The 21,482-nt window shown below is 41.9% G+C and overlaps 2 protein-coding genes across 4 annotated transcripts in view; both read left to right on the top strand.

The window, feature by feature from the left end:
- Nucleotides 1-21,482, top strand: part of LOC136631255 (pantetheinase-like) — a 127,882-nt gene that overhangs the window by 5,682 nt on the left and 100,718 nt on the right. The window contains exons 4-7 of one of the 3 annotated variants that reach the window (XM_066605571.1): nucleotides 82-373; nucleotides 2,115-2,485; nucleotides 4,421-4,585; nucleotides 5,226-5,433. In XM_066605571.1, the coding sequence (XP_066461668.1) occupies nucleotides 82-373; nucleotides 2,115-2,485; nucleotides 4,421-4,585; nucleotides 5,226-5,351 (954 nt within the window). In that variant the 3' untranslated portion in view covers nucleotides 5,352-5,433. Of the gene's footprint in view, nucleotides 1-81; nucleotides 374-2,114; nucleotides 2,486-4,420; nucleotides 4,586-5,225; nucleotides 5,434-21,482 lie in introns of those variants that run through there. The other 2 variants (XM_066605572.1, XM_066605573.1) reach the window with 2 other exon arrangements.
- LOC136631322 (pantetheinase-like) overlaps nucleotides 14,886-21,482 on the top strand; it is a 97,022-nt gene continuing 90,425 nt past the window's right edge. The window contains exon 1 of the mRNA XM_066605583.1: nucleotides 14,886-15,103. Coding sequence (XP_066461680.1) covers nucleotides 14,897-15,103 — 207 coding nt within the window. The 5' untranslated portion in view covers nucleotides 14,886-14,896. The remainder of the gene's footprint in view (nucleotides 15,104-21,482) is intronic.

Here is a 21,482-nt window from a genome sequence, read left to right as displayed (position 1 = left end):
CAGCAAACCTTTGAGAGGTGAACACTTCAATCTTCATCTTTCATTATTTATACAACTTTTTTTTTTTTTTTTTTTTTGCAGTACCATCTCTTTTTTGGTGAATCCCAGTTTAATGTTCCAGAAAAACCAGAGATAAGTACATTTGATACGCCATTTGGGAAATTTGGAATTTTCATCTGTTATGATATACTATTCTATAACCCGGCTGTAGTATTGGTAACTCAGCACAACGTGGATACAATTATTTTCACAACTGCGTGGTTTAATACTCTTCCTCACTACAGTGCAATTCACTTTCACTCATCATGGGCATTGGCAATGAGATCCAATCTCCTATCCTCCAATATACACAATATTACCCTGGACATGACAGGTATGCTGTGGAACTATCATTCTGAATTCTTATTATCATTCCAGTATTGGATTTGTGTTAAAAAGCTTATAAAAGATTGTCCACCTATTTCTTACTTGTAATTATATGGCTGAAATTAGTTGTTTTCATGAAGTCATTTGTTGTTTTTGCAAAGCCTCTCTGCCGAGTGATACTTTGTCGCATTATTTATTTGAAGTTTTAGGATGAAATGTATACAATGTTTTAGATTTCATTGTTTTGTTGAGTTCTTTTTTGTATCTAAGGGCTCATGCCCATGGCCGTGATGGACTCCGCCTGCGGAATATTGCTGCGGAGTCCATCACGGTGCCCTCCCAATGACCCCATACTCACCTCCCGAATCCGCTGTGCACGTCCCGCCGATGCGCATGCGCAGTACAGCGCATGACGTGGGTGGGGTCACGTGTTCACGTAATACTTCCGCTGTACTTACAGCGGAAGTATAGCATGGCGGCTGGCTTCCATTGACCCCAATGGAAGCCGGCCACTCATATTCACGTGGCAAATAGGACATGCTGCAGCTTATTTCATGCTGTGGAATTCCACGGTGGAATTCCGCAGCATGAACATTCAGCTATTAGCTTCAATAGAACCTAATAGCTGCGGTGTAACACTGCAGATTTCTGTCCGTGGGCATTTGCCCTAACAGGATGTGTTTGAAACTGCACATGGGTCTTAAGTAAATGCTTATGTTTCTACACATCTAAGGCTATATGCACACAGTCATTTTAAAAGTTGCGTTCAAGATTCCTGGGCGCAAATTGCATTAAACAGCCCACAGAATACTTGTTCATGTGCTGTCCAACGCAAATTTAAATATACTATTTTCATCCTAAAATAGGACATGCTGTAATTTTCTTTTTAAAGGAGAAAAAAAGCTCATGTCAATATGTCTGTTCAAATAAATAGATTCAGGGCTCCGTCCAAGGAAAAATAAAAAATTTATAGGACTTTGAATGCAGCGATTTAGGAAAAAAAAAGATTTCCAAAAAAGGGGTTTTATGCTGGTTGAAAGTAAGCGTTAAAGAAAAGTAAACTAATAGTAAACAATTTTTTTGCCTTTAGATGTATCGCACATTTTTCTCTGTTTGAACAAATTTTGTGCAATATTTGTCCCATGTAAATGGTCATTATAACACAATAAAGATTACAGTATTTTAATAGTCAAGCTGTTTAAACAATGTAAATCGTCCCGTACACATGAGGCCTTACTATGTGTGTTTGGACACTTTTGGAGACTTTTTCCGAATCATCCAAAAAAAAAAGGGTAAGTAAAGTATGCTGAATAATAGGTGGTATAAACTTAGACTGGACAACCTTAGCATCCAGTTCTGATAAATCTGGTGCATTTTAAGACTGTGTGGGGCAAATTTATGAATACCGTCTAAAAGTTAGACTGTGCTAACTAAGACAGATAATCTTAAAATGTACCAAATTCATCACAGCTGAATGGTAAGTCAGTCAAATTTTAAAACTGTCCAGTCTAAGTTTATACCACCTATTAGTTGGCTTAGTTTCCACTAAAAATTGTGTCAAATTTTTGGTGCCATTTTGTACGTTTTTTTTGGCACAATTTTGGCCACACCCCTTTTTCGGTCGAATCAGAAAAAGCGTCTAAAAGTGTCTAAAAAGATAGCAAATGTGACACAAAGCATGTAAGAAAGTTTATGGCACAATTTATGCAGTTAAATGTACAATTAAAATTGATGGTTTTCTCTTTAAGGAAGTGGAATATTTTCACCGAATATGCTTGGACAATACTACTACAACAAGACGGTCAATGAGGGTCATTTGCTTATATCAGAACTAAACTCATACACCAGAAACATCACTGGATGGTCACCTGTCACATGGCATGAGTATGCATCTCAGATTAAGAAACCTTTACCAAGCAGTAAAGTGTTCCGTCAGAACCTTCTTCTTGATAACTATACAATGATTGAGCTGACAGATCCTCGAGGATATACTTCAGTTTGTCACCATCATCTCTGCTGTCACCTGAACTACAGCATGCTGGAAAAGAGAAATGATGAGGTATATGTACTTGGTGCTTATGATGGCTATCATGGACCACATCAAGTCTTTTATGTTGAGGTAAGTATTCACCTACACATTGTTATCAATTGCATAAGTGTGTACATTTTGGAATAGGGTATTAGAGATAATTAAAAAAATATATGTCTTGTCAATATTTGTTTTTTTTTTAATTAGGTAAATAAGCAGAAAATAAGAAGCACTTTGTAGTCGCGCCGAACCCTGTAGTAGTGTAGAAATTACAATCTACAATAATCAATCAGACATCTGGACTGGAGTCCGCTAAAAAACATCTCTGCAAGATTGGAATTACCACTAGCTGCATTTATAAAAGAAAAAAGAAATAAAAGAGAGGGAAAAAAGGGGAGGTGGGGAGGGGATGGATATGACTGAGGGTGGAAATTTAGGGGGGATGTGAGAGACAGAGGGGACTGTAAGGAGGATGCGGGGGAACAAATGGCAAGAACGATTGTTTGCTCTTCAAATTAAAAAAAAAGAGAGGATTGAGAGAGCGAGGTTTTAGGCATAAAATCTTATATATTGTTAGGCAACACAATTAATTAGAGTGGGGTGTTGTGTTTTTCACCCCGAAACCCAATCCAGGGCGACCAAAGAGCTGTGAAATAATCTCTTGTACCCATTTCTCAGGTTAGAACCTCCTCAAAGTGGAATATTTGTTTGACACTCTCCAAGCATTGAGAAATTTGTGGGGGTTCCTTTTCTCTCCAGCAGAGGGGAACGAGGAGTTTGGCAGCTGAAATTAAAATTGTTGGTAAACTTTTATTTGGTGGTTTAATCTTGTTTGTGGGTAACCAGATTGGAATCTGCTCAGGCGTGAAAGAGAAGGAAATGTCACATATTGTGTTAATGTGGTTAGTCATAGAACACTAAAAGGGTCTTATTCGGGGACATTCCACTATGTCGAGACTGAAGAAGGGATTCAACCTACAATGTGTATCCTATGCTGGTTTAAAAAAAAAACTTAATAAAAGAGAGGTTGGATAATACATGCTGTCGTCCCACTATCTTTTATGGAGCGTTGTGCCTATCCACCAGTCTTTTTTTTTTTTTTTTTTGGGGGGGGGGGGGGCAGTGGGGGATGCAAGAGATTAAGGTTTGCTTAACTATACAGTAGTTATGATTAATTGTATTGCATGGGTGGAGTAATGATATATTTATGTATTTTATGCTTATAAATGTATAGAACTTAAGGGGCAATTGTATTCAAAAATATAATTTCACGAAAAGCGAACCATTTTAAAATAACACAATACTACATGTGGCAAGTCCTATTTAGTGTGTATTACTCATCATAGAAGCCCATTGAAATTAAGGGGCATGCATAAATATACAGGAAACCTGCATATTCCTTGAGTATTTAAGCACAAAATCAATGTGATTTCATGCAGTCTTCTTTGTACACACAAATAGGTAGTGTATGCGCACACAAAAACACACCAGAGCAGGCAAAATACGTGGGCATAAATGACCTTTGGTTGCGTAAATACACAATGTATTTACCTGGCTGAAATGCCCTTATGCCTGTGTAAACCAGACCTTAGGTATTAGTACATTGGTCAGTATTTTGCATCAGCATTTCTAAGCCAAATCCAGTGGTGGAACGTAAACAGAGAAAGTATAATAGAAATAATTGGTTTACAAATGCTGATACAAAATATTGAAATATACATGCAAAATAAACATGACATGAAAGTGGCCTTAGGCTCTGTTCAGTATTTTGTAAGGTTTTTCTATCTAGTGGTTAAATAATAAATTCCAGAAAAAATAGCACAGCATGCTGTGCTATTTTTTCTTGTAAAATGGCAGAAAAAAAGCCCATTAGAGTCTATCATGAGGGAAGACAATGAGAGCTCACCAATGTGACTCTCCAATGGAGGTGTCAGGAGTTGGAACCCCACTGACAAGCCATCAATATCAGGAGTCCCAGGAAACCCCTTTAAGGGAGATATGACAATGTCTTCCTTTCTTTTTCAGATATGTACACTGGTGAAGTGTACAAGCTTAGAGACGTGTCACGTAGCTACAGACAATGCATATACCAAATTCGAGTTCTTTTCATTAGCTGGTACATTTCAATCCACCATTGTCTATCCAGAAGTTCTGCTCAGTGGAGTTCAGTTGGATCTTAAAATATTTCAGGTAATGTTATACTGTCCTTCCAATCATGTAATTGTAGAGAAGATTGAGCCATTCATGAACCTACAAAACTTTGAGGCCCACTGTTTCCTAACTATTAGTCTAACCATACTCTAATCTATATCCAGATCTTTAAGCAATGCTTTTGTAGCCTTCAATGAGTCTCTGTACAATTGTTGTATGGGGTCTTCTGAAAGTTGTTTGCATAAACTTTATATTTCCAGGGGCGTAACTATAGGGGATTCAGGGGATGTGGTTGCACCCGGGCCCAGGAGCCTTAGGGGGCCCATAAAGCCTCTCTTCTTCATATAGGGAGCCCAATACTATGAATAAAGCATTATAGTTGGGGGCCCTGTTACAGGTTTTGCATTGGGGCTCAGGAGCTTCAAGTTACTCTCCTGTTTCGATCTCTCAAACTGAGTTTTCATCAGTTTTGCAGTTAACAAACTCTCACTGATTTTGTCTTAAGCAGATAAGGAAGCAGTGACACCTTTGTCTACACATTTCGTCTCAATAATGTTACTAATTGGAGTTTGTTAGTGTGTGTAGCTTTAATTTTTTTGTTCTTTTAACTAAAGATTGAAAAATAATATAGTATTTCATTTAATATCAGTGATGAATGTTATTTCTCTTTATTGTTTAGGTGTTGAAAGATGGGCGCTTGGTGAGTCGGCGGAAAGTATGTTCTAAGGCCCTTCTCAGTGTTAATCTTTTGGGTAGAAATTATATGAAAGATCCAACAGATTTAAATGTTTCAACATTGTCTTAAAAATATCAAAATATCACTTTGTTATAAGAATACAGGCCTTGTTTTATTAAATGTTTCAAAAACAACTGGTATTTTTTTTACTGAATATTTTATTGAAACCGTTTCTTGCACAATATAAACTAGGACAGCAAAGCAAAATGACACAAAAGTGGTCAGGGCGTTGTCATTACTAAGGCCTTAGTCACACGGGCGTTTTTTCCCGCAATTTGCGGATCGCATGACGGATGCACGATGAATTCCTGAATGGGTGTGAGTGAGAGCTGCTTCTGATTGGTCCCTGCGCTGAGCCAATCAGAGGCAGCTCATTCAGCAGGTGGGGATTTTAAATCCCCGGCTGCTGAATACTACAGAGAGCAGTTCAGGAGAACTGCCGCCGGCCGCGGCTGAACTCCGTCTGCCGGGACAAGGTGAGTATATATATTTTTTTTGTTTTTACACATTTATGGATGAATTTCAGGGAAGGGCTTATATATTTAAGCCCTTCCCGAAAATTCATCCCGCGCTCGCCGGCAGCCCATTGCTTTCAATGGAGCCGGCTGTATTGCCGGCTCCATTGAATTCAATGGGCAAACATCGTTCTTCTCTGCCACAGCTGTTACAGCTGTGGCAGAGGAGAATGATTTGTCTAGTATATGCTCTCAACGGGGTCGGCGCTGCTGCCGCCGGCCCCATTGAGCGCATATAGAGAAGAGAACAGGAATCGCAGATCGCAGATAGGTGCGATCTGCAATTTCTGTTCTATAATTTATTTGACGAGCGCATAAAAAGCGCTCATGTGTCCGATACTATTGCAAAGCAATGGTTTTATAAAATCGCCAGACGCATGCGCATGCGCAAATCGCGCGAAAAAACGCCCGTCTGACTAAGGCCTAAAGCTGAAGCTATAGTTGTTAGTTGCAGACCACTGGTGTATAAGGCTCAGGTATAGCTATACAATACAAAGATCTCTAATGGACACTTTAAATAAGGAAGATCTATCAAAGTATGCATACTACACAGTCCACTGGTTTGCAAAATCATTCAAGAAGATGTGATGGATATTCTCATCATGGTAGGGTAGTTTGGTTACTGGACAACTCATTTTAATAGGTCATTATGTGTGAAAATAATAGAGATATACTTACCCCTCCATGGCTGCTGGGTTCCAGCGCTGCAGCCCGATGTGGTCCTGGTGATTCCTGTGACAGATGATGTCACACGAAATCATGTGACCGCTGCAGTGTCATGTTCTGCCAATGCCAAGAAAATGGTGGTGACACTCGGGTGTAACTATAGGGAATGCAGTTGCACCCAACCCAGGACCCTTAAGGAGCTCATAAGGTCTCTCTTCTCAATATCAGGGGCCCAGTACTATGAATAAAGCATTATATTTGGGGCCTTGTTACAGGTTTTGCATTGGGGCCCAGGAGCTTCAAGTTACGTCTCTGATTACACTACAGCCTCTCGTTGGCTGCAGTGGTCACCTGATTTGCGGAGGGGTTAACATACTTCTATTTATTTTTTTCACACAGGGGGTTGAATTGAAAAGGGGTTGTCCAGTAACCAGACAACCTCTTTAACATCTTCTACCCCACTGAAAAGATACAAGTCTTCCACTTTCTTGAATCCTCAACATAAATCAAATTGAAGTAAGAGCACCTGAATAATAGTAATAGTGAAAGAGTTATTGTGCACAGTGTACTCAGAGTACATGGATAATATATTCTGAGTAGTTATATTCACAGTATGTATGGGGATTATTCGCACAGTGGTGTCACCAAGAATAATAAATAAAGTGCCTGAGATGATATCTCAGCAAAGGCATAATAATCCCAACATCATAGTACAAGGAATAAGCACACAGTGATATCACATTAAAGGGTAAACTAGTGCAGTCATGTCACAACACAGAAATAATAAAGCATGATGCGAACAGTTATGCCGCACTGCATGGGTAATAAAAGTAATGTCACAGTACAGAGAATAAACACTGATATTCTCTGATGTGACAAATTGCTCGTTGGGTTCTCTATCTCCATCAAACTTTCTATTACCTATTGGCGAAAGCATACACTGATTGTAGTCTGGGTACAGAATGAAAAGTTATAACCCAGGTCTTCATGATGTTTGTGGTCATTGGGTGGGCTACTTGAAGTGACTCTCTTGTTCTACAAATTTTAAATTAAAATTTACAGTAAAAATGTAACAATCTGAGGAATGTGTAGTAAATGTACTTAGTGGTCTCTGCATTAGTCGATTTCAGGTCCCATCTGCTTTCATCTAAAATGCCTGTCAGAGTCATATACTACTCTATGCACAATCTGCATCAATTGTGTGAGATATAGCCAATATTCTTGGATGCCCCAGCGCTGAGTGTGGGGGAAAGAGTCTCAGAGTCTCAAACTGCTGTAGCCCCTGGCAGAAAAGGCCAGAAATTGATAGATCCATGGCAGATTGACTCAAAAAGAGAGCATCACATACTTTTACTATATATTCCTCAAGTTATGTTAACTTTTTTTGCAGAACTGTAGTGTCACTTTAGGTAACAGAAACTTATATCTACATTTTGATGACTTCATACTGTATAAACAGGCAATAAGTAGATCCAACATGGTGATTACATGATCTTTGTTGTCCACTACACAAAGAAATTTAATTTCGTTCAGGAATTCATCTTCCTTGGATCAAAAATCGACCGCAATGGTGAATTCTTTTCAGAATTCAAATATAGGATCGCATTGGGCCGCTCTGCAATGGTTGGCATGAGTAAGATCTGGAAGAGCAAAGCTATCACTCTAACTACCAAAAGCAGACTAGTCAAAGTCATCGTCTTTTTTTATGATGTATGGGTCCGAGAGTCCGACACTAAGAAAAGCCGACAGAAGGAGAATCGATGCATTCAAGATGTAGGGCTGGTGGAAGTGATCAGGAATACCATGGACAGCCAGGGTAACAAAAAGAGAAGTGTTGGATCACATAAAACCAGGGACATTGCTAGACTGTGACTGAGTTACTTTGGCCACATCGTAAGTGCAAACTGGCTAAAGAAGTCAATATTGTTGGGAATGACCAGTGGAACCTGAAGAAATGGCCGACAAAGAACACACTGGTTCAACACCATCAAAATGGATACTAATATGTGCATCAAGCAGCTAGAAGCAATGCTTGACAGGGAAGCACTGAGAATTTTCACCTATAAAGTCACCGAGAGTTGGACACGACTAAATGGATAGATTGACTGAAAACAGATATTAATCTATATTCCAAACCATTAACCTTAGTGACCAAGTCTGTTTGCACCTTAATGACCAGGCCAAATTTTGGAAATCTGACTTGTCACTTTAACATAGAATAACTCTGTAAAGGTTTTGCATATCCAAGTAATTCTGACATTGTTTATTCACCACATGTCGTACTTCATTTAGGCGGTAAAAGTAGTCTGATAGAATTTGTGTATATTTATTAAAAGTGCCCAAATTAGGAACATTTTGAAAGAATTGTCATTTTTTTCACATTTTCAACTGCAATAAGTCAAATATGTACAAATATACTGTACACATTTTTATAAGATATATATTTAAATCTATGTACTTTATTCTGGAAGCATATTGGAAAAATTTAGTTTTTTTAACCATTTAGGATGTGTACAAATTTAACATTAGTTATTCACATTTTGAGGAACTTTTTGTTTTCCTACACCAAGCCAAGATTGCAAAGGCTCATAGGTGTCAGAATTATAGATACATCCACAAATGACCCCATTGAAAAAATAAACATCTTAAAGTAATCACTGAGGGGGCGTCATGAGTATTTCGACCCCACAGTTTCTTTATATTTTTGCAAATGTCATTTTAAAGACAGGATTTTTTTCTATAATGCACATAAAAATGAGGATTTGCACATCAAAATGGATACCCCTGTTTGTCCTGTGTTCAGAAACATACTCATTTTGCTTGAAGGTGATTAACGCCCCATTGCACACTTGTAGAGTCCTTGAGCAGCCAAATGACAGAGAACCCCCACAAATGACCCTGTTTTGAAAACTAGAGGTAATTATGGAGGCCTGGTTGGGATGGGCACATGGGGCAATAAAACCAGGTGTCCCTCCTCCTTGCGATCACGTGACCAGGGACCACGTACCGCAGCCCCCTGTGAAATCTCCAGGCTTTTGGCTAAGTTTGTTAGCCAGGAGCAGAGAGATTTTAAATTACCCTGGCAATCCTCGGCTTTTGCGCATGTGTCCGCCACTTTGGCGACAGGCGCATGTGCAGTAGCTTGGCTAAGGTCCACGGATAAATCTGGGATGTAATTTCATCTCCCCTCATGGATATGATCTTTTTTTTTACACTTTTTGTCACTTTACATGATTGCTGTTATCAATCGGATAACAGCGATCATGTGACCTGGAACCACATACAGCGGTTCCCGGTGACATCTTCCTGCTCTTGGCTACACATGCTAGCCGGCAGCAGGGAGATATTAAATCTTCCAGGCTCCTCGGTCTTCTGTGCATGCGCCAAAAATTTATGTCTGGCACGCATGCGCAGGAGCCTGCGGTAGGTCCTGGAAGGATCAGAACGCCGTGGGACATCGTGGAGGATGGAGGAGAATAGTCGACCTGATGCATGAGGGGAGCTGAAACTTGAACTTTATTTTAACTTTTTTTCATTTTGCACTATTATCGCTATTATAGCAATCTCGTGCCTGCGGACTGCAAACCACAGCCCCCAGTGTCTTTTCTCTGCTCACTGCTACCAAAGACAGTGCGTTTGCCGGGCTTCTTCCTGCTACCGTGCTTGCTCCCACCATCTTGGCCAGCAGGTGCAGGTGCAGAGTAGGGAGACCGGATGCTAAGAAGGCGGCAGGGCACTAAGCTGTTTCAGCCCTCTAAAGTGATCCAATCTCTGAGTGGAGCGGAAACGGGCACCGCCATGCACTTTCATTCGGTCACTGATATCTGTTAGATACCAGCGATTGGATGACTGAGGACTGCAATCTGTAGCTGCTTTTGTGTGTGTTCCAGACTCCCACCTACCTCCGGCAGCTGTGACTCCCCCCGAGCATATGGCTCTATTCTTTTGACGGCCATGTGAAATAATGCCCAGCTTGGGAGGCTGTCAAAAAGCATATCAGCGGTCACTAAGGGGTTAAAGAGTACCTAAATTTTGAAACTTCATAAATCAATAGTACAAGCATTATAGTGTAATGCCTCTTTCTTCACTTATTAGCCACTTCTCTGCCTCCCCTCTGCCTCCTACACTGATCACTCACTCCACATCTATTGATAAGATACATACCCAAAAGTCTGTAGACAGATAAGATAACCATAGAGGTAATAGAATAGGCACATAGAAGTCTTTCTCTCTCTCTGCCTCTTCCCAGCAGTTTCATCCTCTCCCTTCCTCCTCTTCCCCTCCCATACAACTAATATTTGATCTGTTTGTTTGTGTTGTCATGTGTACAGATCTTATCAGTACATGCAGTGAGTGATTTGTGTAGGAGGCAGGGAGGAGCAGAAGTGTTTGATAAAGAGAGGAAGAAGTATTTTTCTCGAATAAGGGCCCTTTTACACGGAGCAATGATCGCTCAAACGACAGTTTGAGTGACAGCTTTGAGCAATCATTTTGCATAAACTTTTAAGTAGCTACTCAGCTACTTGAAAGCAATTAAGTGTGCAAATGAAGCCTAAAGGCCCATTTAAAAATCATTAAAAAGCGATCGTTTGAGCAATAATCGTTGCGTCTAAATGTGAGGCTATCGTGCACCTTTCGTGCACTGCTAGCTGATCCTTAAATTCAGTCCAACCTAAAAATCGTCATTAGGTCTTATCAGAAGTTCTCCACGGGGAGTGCTGATAGCATTGTTTCCCGTAGGAGAACAAAGGATCTGAATGCAGAAAATAGCCTTTGGGCTATTAACTCTGTTCAGTGAAGGCTTCATTTGCACACCTAATTGGAACTTAAGTAGCTGAGTGAATGATCGCTCAAAGCTGTCACTCAAACTGTCATTTGAGCGATCATTGGGCCTTGTAAATGGGACTTTAGCTGAAAGCCGTTAATAGCCCAAGGGCTCTTATCTGTTTTTAGTTCTTTTGTTCTCCAGCGGGAAACAACGCTATCAGCACTACCCCTGGAGAACTGCTGATAAGGCTGAATGACGATTTTTGGTTGGACTGAAATCAGCTAGCAGTGCACAAGTGCATGATGGCCGCACATTTAGACGCAATGATTATCGCTAAAACGATCGCTTTTTAACGATTTTTGAGCGTTTATCGCTCCGTGTAAACCGGCCTTAGAATATATGAAAAATGTTGATTTATGAAAATGGTTTAGTTACTCTTGAATATTTAAGAGATTTCCAAAAAAGAATTGATTGTATATCACATAGTCACAATCTGAAAAATTGTGCATGCGTATAGCCTCATAGGCTGTTTTTTTTCTGGAATTATATGTACAGAATATGGTCTAACTATACGGCGATGTGCCTTTTAACCTTAATCTTAAAATTACATACAGTATATTTTGCCAAGTGACTGTGGTGTGGTTGAGTCAAGTACCTTGGGGCATTGTGTCAACAAGATTAACTTGTTCTCTTTTAACTGAAAGCAATGTATGAAATCTAGAGATCGAGGGCTCAAGACTAGAGATGAGCGAGCGTACTCGGATAAGCGGTACTCGATCGAGTAATTGGCTTTATCCGAGTACCGCTGTGCTCGGGGCTAAAGATTCGGGTGCCGGCACGGAGCGGGGAGCTGCAGGGGAGAGCGGGGAGGAACGGAGGGGAGATCTTTCTCTCCTTCTCTCTCGCCCGCTCTCCCCTGCTCCCCGCTGCGACACACCTGTCAGCCGCAGCGGCACCCGAATCTTTAGCCCCGAGCACAGCGGTACTCGGACAAAGCCAATTACTCGAGCGAGTACCGCTTATCCGAGTAAGCTCGCTCATCTCTACTCAAGACCAAAGGAACAAATGATCATAATAATGTTCAGGCACAAGTGTCAGAGAATATTAACACACTGCGAGGTGAAAAGATATATTCTTTATTGTACATATTAGAGCACTCTGCAACACGTTTCAAAACCAAACTGGTCTCTTCATCAGGCAGCTGGAATATTAGAGATGGGATTAGAGTCTTCCCTGTGACTAAGTGCGCAATGTCGGGACAAACTCTGATCCATTAATTTTTTTACTTGATATTCCATCTATGTTGGTTGACTCGAATATTTAGAGACTGTGTAATCCAGCCTACATATTGCAACCCACATTTGTATTCCATCAAATAAAACGAGACATACTGCGGAAGAAAACTAAACCACCTGATCTTTAATACTTAGATAGCATAAGCAACGTATCCTATGGCAGCGTTAGATGCCCAGGTTCTCCCTGGTACTATTGTTTTATATATGTATACGAAGCTTTCTTGGTGCTAGAATATTTTTTTAGGGTAGGGGCCCTTTGATATGTCAAGCGTTATTAGGGAGAATGTTTAGGTTTAAGACCGTTATTCTGACTAATGGCCTGTGCTCATTTTGCTGCATCGCTGATTAACATTAGCAGATGTTTGTACATTTTGTTGATTAAATGTTACCTCATACACTGAAAGATGACTGCAAGAAAGAGCTGGTGCATCTAAATGTGCTGACCTCTCCTCTGCACAGCAGAAGGCAACATTTGGCAGTCATTGGGTAACTGTGGTGGCAGACTGTTGGTGCCCAGAGGTGCGGTGCCAATATTTCTAAAACAGTTGCACTTGTTAGCTTCTCCCAAACCAGGGTATCAAGAATGCACTAAGACTGGTTAAAACATGGACAGACATCTGACAGAAGATCATACAGCTGCAGGCCACGTGTAATGGATCCTATAGACGAGCATCGGGTTACATGTCTGGTATCTCAGCAATGACGTGTCAAATTGGACCAACTAAATCAGCAGTACAACAGCGAGGAAGTTAGAATATCTCCAACAGTCTCACTGAAGTGAGTGGAGCCACGGTTCCATTCCTTTGGGAATTTTCAAGACTTCCATTCTGGTAATCAGTAAAGATCTCAGTGGTCAGACTCAACCAATCCATCAGCTTTCACATTTCAAGTGGATGGGTGAAAACTTGAAGTAACTTCAAGTTAATGCAATACCCTTTAAAGGCCACAATTGGCTCTATCTGTAAGAGGTTAAAGGAGATGTCTCGAGGAAGCAGTGATTTTTTTTTTTTGCCCAGTCCCCCCCATTAAGCATACATTACTAAGCCCCCCTGTAGATGACTTTTCTAGCTGGTTTGTACTTACCGTTCCAGCGTTTCAGCAACTTATAAAAGTTTCCCCAAGATGGCCGCCGGCTCTTTTCCCGTCGCTCGCTGCAGCCCGACGTGCGCGCTCCCGAGACGCTGCCAGCTGTGTCTCCATGGCAACACGACGCCCCGCAGCCGCCGACCGGACCCACCGCAGCCGCCGACCAGTCACCCACCGCCAGGCAGCAGGTAACCGGCGCTAGCCCCCGGCTCCCCAGCGCTACGCTCCCGGCTCGCCAGCGCTACGCTCCCGGCTCGCCAGCGCTACGCTCCCTGCTCCCCAGCGCTAGACCCTCAGCCCAGGTGAAGGCCCCGGAGCCCAGCGCTAGGCCCCGGAGCCCAGGTGAAGGCCCCGGAGCCCAGCGCTGGGTTCCGGAGCCCAGCGCTAGGTTCCGGAGCCCAGCGCTAGGTTCCGGAGCCCAGGTGAAGGCCCCGGAGCCCAGCGCTAGGTTCCGGAGCCCAGCGCTGGGTTCCGGAGCCCAGCGCTGGGCTCCGGGGCCTTCACCTGTCAGTGAACATCACCCCCGACCCATCACTTACCTGGGCGGCTTCTCGGGACAGCTGGACACCTGGGCGGCTTCTCAGGATGGCAGCTCCAGTTTCTGCACCTTCCTCTAACAGAGGAAGGTACAGAATGGCCGCTCCAGCGCGCTCCCGAGCAGTGACAGCTCGTCTGCGCATGCGCAGAAGAGCTGTAGCGGGGAGCACACTGAAGCGGCTCGTGCTGGAAGGAGAAGACCGGACTGCGCAAGCGCGTCTAAAAAAGCAAGCTGCCAGCGAATTTAGACGGAACCATGGAGACGAGGACGCTAGCAATGGAGCAGGTAAGTGGAATAACTTCTGTATGGCTCATATTTAATGCACGATGTACATTACAAAGTGCATTAATATGGCCATACGGAAGTGTATAACCCCACTTGGTTTCGCGAGACCACCCCTTTAATAAGTGTGTTATGCTATTTTCATTATACAAAGTAGCAAAAAACTTAAATCCAAAACCTACAATGTAAAAAGTTACTAGATCCTTCTTTCATCTACTTTATGTTACGAGAGGCATTTACTTAAGAAACATAGGGATATGCACTTAAGACCTTGAGTTCAGCGTTAGCATTATGCAATTTTGGATGGCTTTCATCAACAGTGATGTGAGATTGCATAACAACCTTTCACTTTATTTGTCTCTTGATAATCATTACATAATACTGTTTTATATTGTGTAATAGCAGATAACTAATATATGCGCATAACGATTTCTGTGTGTTTCAGTTGCACCAATTCCTCCACCATGTTCACTGCAAGCTTTTTGCTTTCCATCTTACTCTGGACTTCAAGCTGCCAAGCTTTGAAAAAATTCATTGGTGCAGTCTATGAACATGCAGTAATACTCCCCGATTATACAACAACAGCACCGATGTCAAGACAGGAAGCCCTTGATTTAATGAATAAAAATATGGATATTCTCGAAGAAGCAGTGAAAACAGCAGCACAGCAGGTACAGTGAGTTGTATCACTCTTTAATTATACATAATGCCTATTTAAGAAGCAAACAGTATTAATGAGGATTTGTCAGGGCACTATATTAAATAACAGATTTTGTGAAAGGAAGTGGGCATAGGTGTGTTAGTTACCATGATTTAGTATAGAACACCCAGACACACACAGAATCATTTGTAAATAGTACATTTCGTAATAAGAATGTATACATAATTAATTGAACTAAATTCTTCATCATAAAATGTATGTTGCTAGAGAGAAGTGCTACCTCGTTGTCCCCCGTACAGAAAGCAGTGGCCTGGTGGTCTTTCTAAGCCCCACCTCCTAAGGCCATGTGACTTTCCAGGAGGAAAACGGGAATAGAGAACTGTGGAGAACTGCTTAGAAGAAGCTCCACTCCCTGCTGGAACTTTCCAGATGTCCTGCAAGCACCCTATATAAAAGGCAATTTCTCATGATAGACCTGTACTATGGTGTGACAAAACTATGTTATTGTTTGTGATTTACTGGGTAGCATTTCTTTTCTAAACTTAGTTAGCTGTACTTAGCTAAAGGTGATTTTATAGGAAAAGTTTAACTGTTTAGTCTTCCTTTTACTAGAAGTCTCTTGCATTATTTAGTTCAGAAATTGCATATCTTTGTAACTCTACCTGCTGTATCATATCCTGAACCTGCATCGCTTTACCATCTCCCACAATAAGGGCACAAAAAGTTTTGTATAACAATTTCGTAATCTCTGTCAAAAAAATCTAGTCTGCAACAAATCGCTTCATTCTGCCAATTAACCCCTTGAGTGGCACGCCCGGAAATTTTCCGGGACGAGCTCCACTGCTCATAGCGATATAGCCCGGAAGATTTACGGGCTATGTATCACTATGGGAGCTGCAGAGCACAATGACACAAGCTGTGACAGTGTGCTCTGCCTGCACTGTCCCACAGAGAACAAAGCAGGACATTGAGAAGCAGGAAGATATAGCCGATATGCTGGCAATCTCCTGCTTCTAATATCCTGCTTTGTATACAGGTTGCTATAGAGACCATCGACTTGTCAGAAGCAAGCCGATGGTCTCTGTTGCAGGGAGAGCTGGTGCTTGGCTGTCAGAGGACAGCCAGGCACCAGCTCTTACAGCAGAGATCAGAGAAAACCTCTGATCTCTGCTGTGTTAACCCTTTACATGCTGCAGTCGATGTGACTGCGGCATGTAAAGGGCTGTCACCATGGGACCCCTCCAGAATGTGATCAGGGAGTCCTGATGGGTCTCTGTGGAAGTTCCCTAAAGGGACAAAAATAAAAAAAGGAAAAAATTATTTAAAAAATAAAATAAATAAAATTAAAAACACTTGTCTCCCTTTACTTTGTGAAAAATGAAAAATAAAATTACACATGTGGTATCCCTGCGTCGTAATGACCCAGAGAACGAAGTTAGTACATTATTTAAGCCCTTAATGACACGGTCCCTTTTTTTGTTCTTTCCCCATTTCTTTTTTTCCTCCCCCCGTTTAAAAAGTCATAACTCCTTTATTTATCCATCGACGTCACTGTATGAGGGCTTGTTTTTTGCGGAATGAGTTATATTTTTCAATGGTGCTATTTAAAGTACCATATAATGTACTGAAAAACTTTTACAAAAATCTAAGTGGAGTAAAATGAAAGAAAAATGCTTCAGTACGTTTTGTTTGTACGGCACACAAACTGCAACAAAAATGACCTTATAACTTTATTCTATGGGTCGGTACGATTACTACGATACCAAATGTGTATACTTTTTTTTACTAAAGCACTTGAATTTTTTTTCAAAGACATTTAATTTTTTAAGATTTTTTTATGCTGCATCTTCTGCGCGCAATAACTTTTTTATTTTTCCATCAACGTACTTGAGCAAAGGCTCATTTTTTGTGGGATGTCCTGTAGTTAACGTTGGTACCATTTTGGAATACATACAACTTTTTGATTGCTTTTTATTGCATTTTTTCTGGGAGACATGGTGACTGAAAAAGTGCATTTCTGGCGTTGTTTATTTTTTTGCCGGACTTCGTTCACCGTGCGGGGTAAATAATGCACAATTTTGATAGATCAGACATTTACGGACGCGGCGATACCAAATATGTATTTTTCTTTTATGATTTAGATTTTTTTATTATAGATATGGCAAAAGGAGGGTGATTTAACTTGTATTACTTTTTTCCCCTAATCTCCCTACAAATTTTTTCACAAAAGTTATGCAATACATTATATATACCCAAAAATGATGCCATCCAAAAGTACAACTTCTCTAGCAAAAACCAAGCCCTCACATGGCCGTGTCAATGGAAAAATGAAAAAGTTATGGCTCTTGGAACGCGACTGCAAAATTAGTTGAAATTAATTGATTGGCCCATTTAAAAAACCTGCCCTGATGGGCACGACAGGGGGGTAGGAAACCCGCTACTCAAGGGGTTAAGGCTGTGCATGGCCAAAAATAATAAAAGAGCTGATAAACACCTTTCCCGCTTCTTCACATGCCCAGCACCACAACTCCGTTCTCTGCACCAGGTCTATCTTGACTGGTTGCAGTTAGCCTGTTTATGGAACATTATAGGCTGCTGCAGCCAACCACAGATTTCAATTACTGACTGCAGCCTGTTGTCATTATTTTGACCACTAGCAACAGAATTTTCAAAAATAAAAAGATCTTAGAAAACCCCTTTAACGTATGAAAAAAACGGTATACTTTTATAGTTCACACTCTAAATTCTAAATTAACCTACCTGATGTTTCCAGTTTACAGGCGAAAATCCATGCAAACACAGGCATAACATAGTGACTTGTGCTGTTAATTGTGATCAGCTAGGTAGTTAAATCGCTCTGATTTAGCAAAATAGAATCATGTGTGTCCAAACCGATTTTTGGCGAAAATAAAATCTCCATAATGCCTGCTACACTGGTCTGCGTCCAGCCAATCAGCAACCAGGGCACCTTGATGATGTCACCAAACATGTTTTTCATCTTGAATATGGGCAGCAGTTTCATTGGACACCTGCATCACATGACCTAGCCATATAAACATAGGCGTTATATTACTAGTAGCCATTTTAAATATGAGAACAGGACAGAGAAGCTGCATTATGTTTATATGCCTCTACAAAACATTTTCTACACTTAGAGAAAAATATTATGCACAGGATATGTTGCTGCTGGAGCGAAAAATTGTATACCAGCACAAACGATAAAGTGGATTGTAGTGGAGGAACCAGAGAAAGAAGCTACACAAGCATTATATGCCTATTAGAGATGAGCGAGTATACTCGCTAAGGCACTACTCGCTCGAGTAATGTGCCTTAGCCTAGTATCTTCCTGCTCGACCCTAAAGATTCGGGGGCTGCCACGGCTGACAGGTGAGTTGCGGCGGGGAGCAGGGTGGAGCAGGGGGGAGAGAGGGAGAGAAAGATCTCCCCTCCGTTCCTCCCCGCTCTCCCCCGCCGCTCCCCGCCCCCTGCTGGCCCCCGAACCTTTAGGGACGAGCGGGGAGATACTCGGCTAAAGTACATTACTCGAGTGAGTAGTGCCTTAGCGAGTATACTCGCTCATCTCTAATGCCTATACATATAGTGATCTGTACTTAACGACAGATATTCTGCACAGAATATACTTTACTGCTGATGTGAAAAACTATGGCTTGTTTGGGAGGGACCAAAGAAAGAATCTGCATGAACAGTTATCGTCTTCAAAAAATGTGCTCTGTACTTAGGGATGGATAGTCTGCGGAGTATATATTTCTGCTGCTGTCAGCGTATATAGCAGCAGAGCAGACAGACTACGCTTTGGAAATATTGCAATTCTGTATTTGTGGCCTCAGACATTGTTCAAAGTCGAGAGTCCGATGACTGCAAATTATTTGCAGGCATTATGCAACTACCTGTGTGGAGGAGAGAAGGAAATTACGCTACATAAAATAGGGACAGATCACAATATACAATATATACACTAAGTAGCCTTTCGTTCTAACATATCATGACATCCAGGGATTGAAACTCAGTTAGATGGCTCTGCAGGACCAGGTTGAGAAGTAATCATAATAATAATCTTTATTTGTAGAGCGACAACTTTTTCCGCAGCGCTTTCAGGCATAGATAAATACAAAACAATGCAACAATTACAATGTGAGGTACATTCGGTTTGAAAGTGGCTGTCTCCACATAATCTGAAGCCAGGCAATGTCATCTGTGACAATGGGGCCAACCTGCTCTCAGTCCTTTGTCTTGGCAATCTCACACACGTACTTTATCAGGCCCATGTGATGAACCTGGAAGTACAGCATTTCCTAAACAATTACCCAGATTTACATCCACTTTCGACATTCACACCCAATTGCCTCTCATCTGGCAGAGCTGTAGCAACAGTTCAAGCTACCATCTTACCATCTCATCTGTGATGTACTTACACGATGGAATTCCATATTGGATATCTTGCAAAGACTTAGCCAGCAGCAGAGCGCGAACATGGAGAACAGGTGGTTTATTCCGTCAGCAGACACTGTATGGAGGTTGATCAATTGACATCTGTGGATTGGCTGCAGATCAGATGCTTTCACAGTTTTAGCCTGCTTTGAGGAGGCAAACAAAATCATCATTCGTGATGACGCATTAATCAGCATGACCATCCCTGTTTGTTTGCTGGAAGCAAAGCCACAAGGTCTCAGGGACAATAATGTGTTGTTCTCACAGTAGGAGGAAGGAATATCAATATCCCAATTGTTAGGTCAGTCTGCCATTTCTCAACACTGCAGGGAGGGTGGCTTTGGATAATAATGGGTGCATCTTCTCCATCACTTTTCTCCACCCATGGAGAAGTATTAAGGAGTAAGAGCAGGAGGAAGGGGATAATAACTAGGGAAGGGGGCTCTATTACCAACCTCAGCTATTCTCAGTGGATGGTGGGACCAGCCAGATGACACTCTTAGGCCTGACCCTGAAAAATGTTGTCCATCACCCTTAAGAACTTTGAGACATATGAGTGCTTTTATGCTGCAGAGTTTGCAGTAGGTCTGTCGTATAGCCAACATCAAAACATAAGGTCATTACTGAGTCATAACCCTCCTTGATTCCAACTACAAGGTCAAAATGACAAATTTAATTGCAGCAGTGGAGAGGGACCTCAAGATGCAGCAGTACAGACTGTTACGGCGCTTGAACAAAGCATTTCCCAATGACCACAGGAATGTATCCACAATGGATCGCAGCTTTGTGGCTCATGGCGAATGAGCACTACCACCGGTGGCAGGAGAAGACTAACAGAGTTGTGGCATAGTTTTTTCAACCTGTTACAGCCTGCAGCAACAGCACAGCATAAGGCTCAGAGTCACAGACAACACTTATCCCTGATGGGTCAAGATGGTGTCCTCTTCCACATAGATGTACTTAGACTTGAGTTCTGGGTGTCTAAGCTGGCCAAGAGGCTGGAGCTTGCACTACATGCTGTAGAGGTGCTTGCCTGCTCCGCTGCCAGTGTGCTATCAGAAAGGGTGTGCAGCACAGCTGGGAGTGTGATAATTCACAAACACACCTGCCTGTCCACAGACAACGTGTATCAGCTGGCATTTTGATAATGAACCAGGAATGGATTTTAAAGACCACACTATGCCCTCACGGTGCTTGTTGTGGTGGTTCTGGGAGGGCTGCCTTGCTGATAGTCTGGTGCTGGTTTTGGAAATGTTCCTACATCTTCTGGCTTAGGTGGGTGTGGTATTAGGTGTGATGTGTTTAGTCGCACCTGGGGGGAATTATCAGGGCTATTTAGCTTGGCCTGATACTGAAGCTGAAGTGTTGTTGATTTTTCAGTCTCTCTTTGGCTGGGCTAGCATTCAGAGCTTGATCCTGGATCTCTTAGCTACCGATACATCTCAGAGCTTGTTTGCTTTCCTATTTTTGGTTTCTTTTGTTTTTCCCCTTTCCCATGTAGGGTCAACCAGGGTCCGAAGCACGCAATCAGGGCGGTTCTTATTGGGATGATCGCCCTGCTTTCACACAGGGACCCCCCCCCCCCCCGTGTTTAGTTATATAGGGACAGAGATGTGTGGGTGACAGATGCAGCACGTCCTGGTTGGATGGAACAGTGCTGTTGCTGGTGGTGGTGCCTGCTACTGCTCTCCTTCTCTTGCTTCCACCATGTTTCCTTCTCCTACTATTGCCCCTCCATCCCCAAATGAAAAATATGTCAATATGGAAATATGGAGCTACAGCTCTCATGTTTCCTTGAGGGGCACAATCTGCCCTGAAGGTTTCGTTGCTCTATTTCTACTGCATCCACCATGTGTCCTTCTCCTGCTTGTTCCGCCAAAATCAAAAAGTACAGGAAGAGGGGTAGCTTTACAGCTTTTCCTTGGAGAAGGACCATGCTT

This window comes from Eleutherodactylus coqui, chromosome 1, assembly GCF_035609145.1.
Source record: "Eleutherodactylus coqui strain aEleCoq1 chromosome 1, aEleCoq1.hap1, whole genome shotgun sequence".
NCBI classification, from domain to species: Eukaryota; Metazoa; Chordata; class Amphibia; order Anura; family Eleutherodactylidae; genus Eleutherodactylus; species Eleutherodactylus coqui.
The sequence above is the reverse complement of the archived record's forward strand: the minus strand, read 5'-3'. Positions and strand labels throughout refer to the sequence as shown.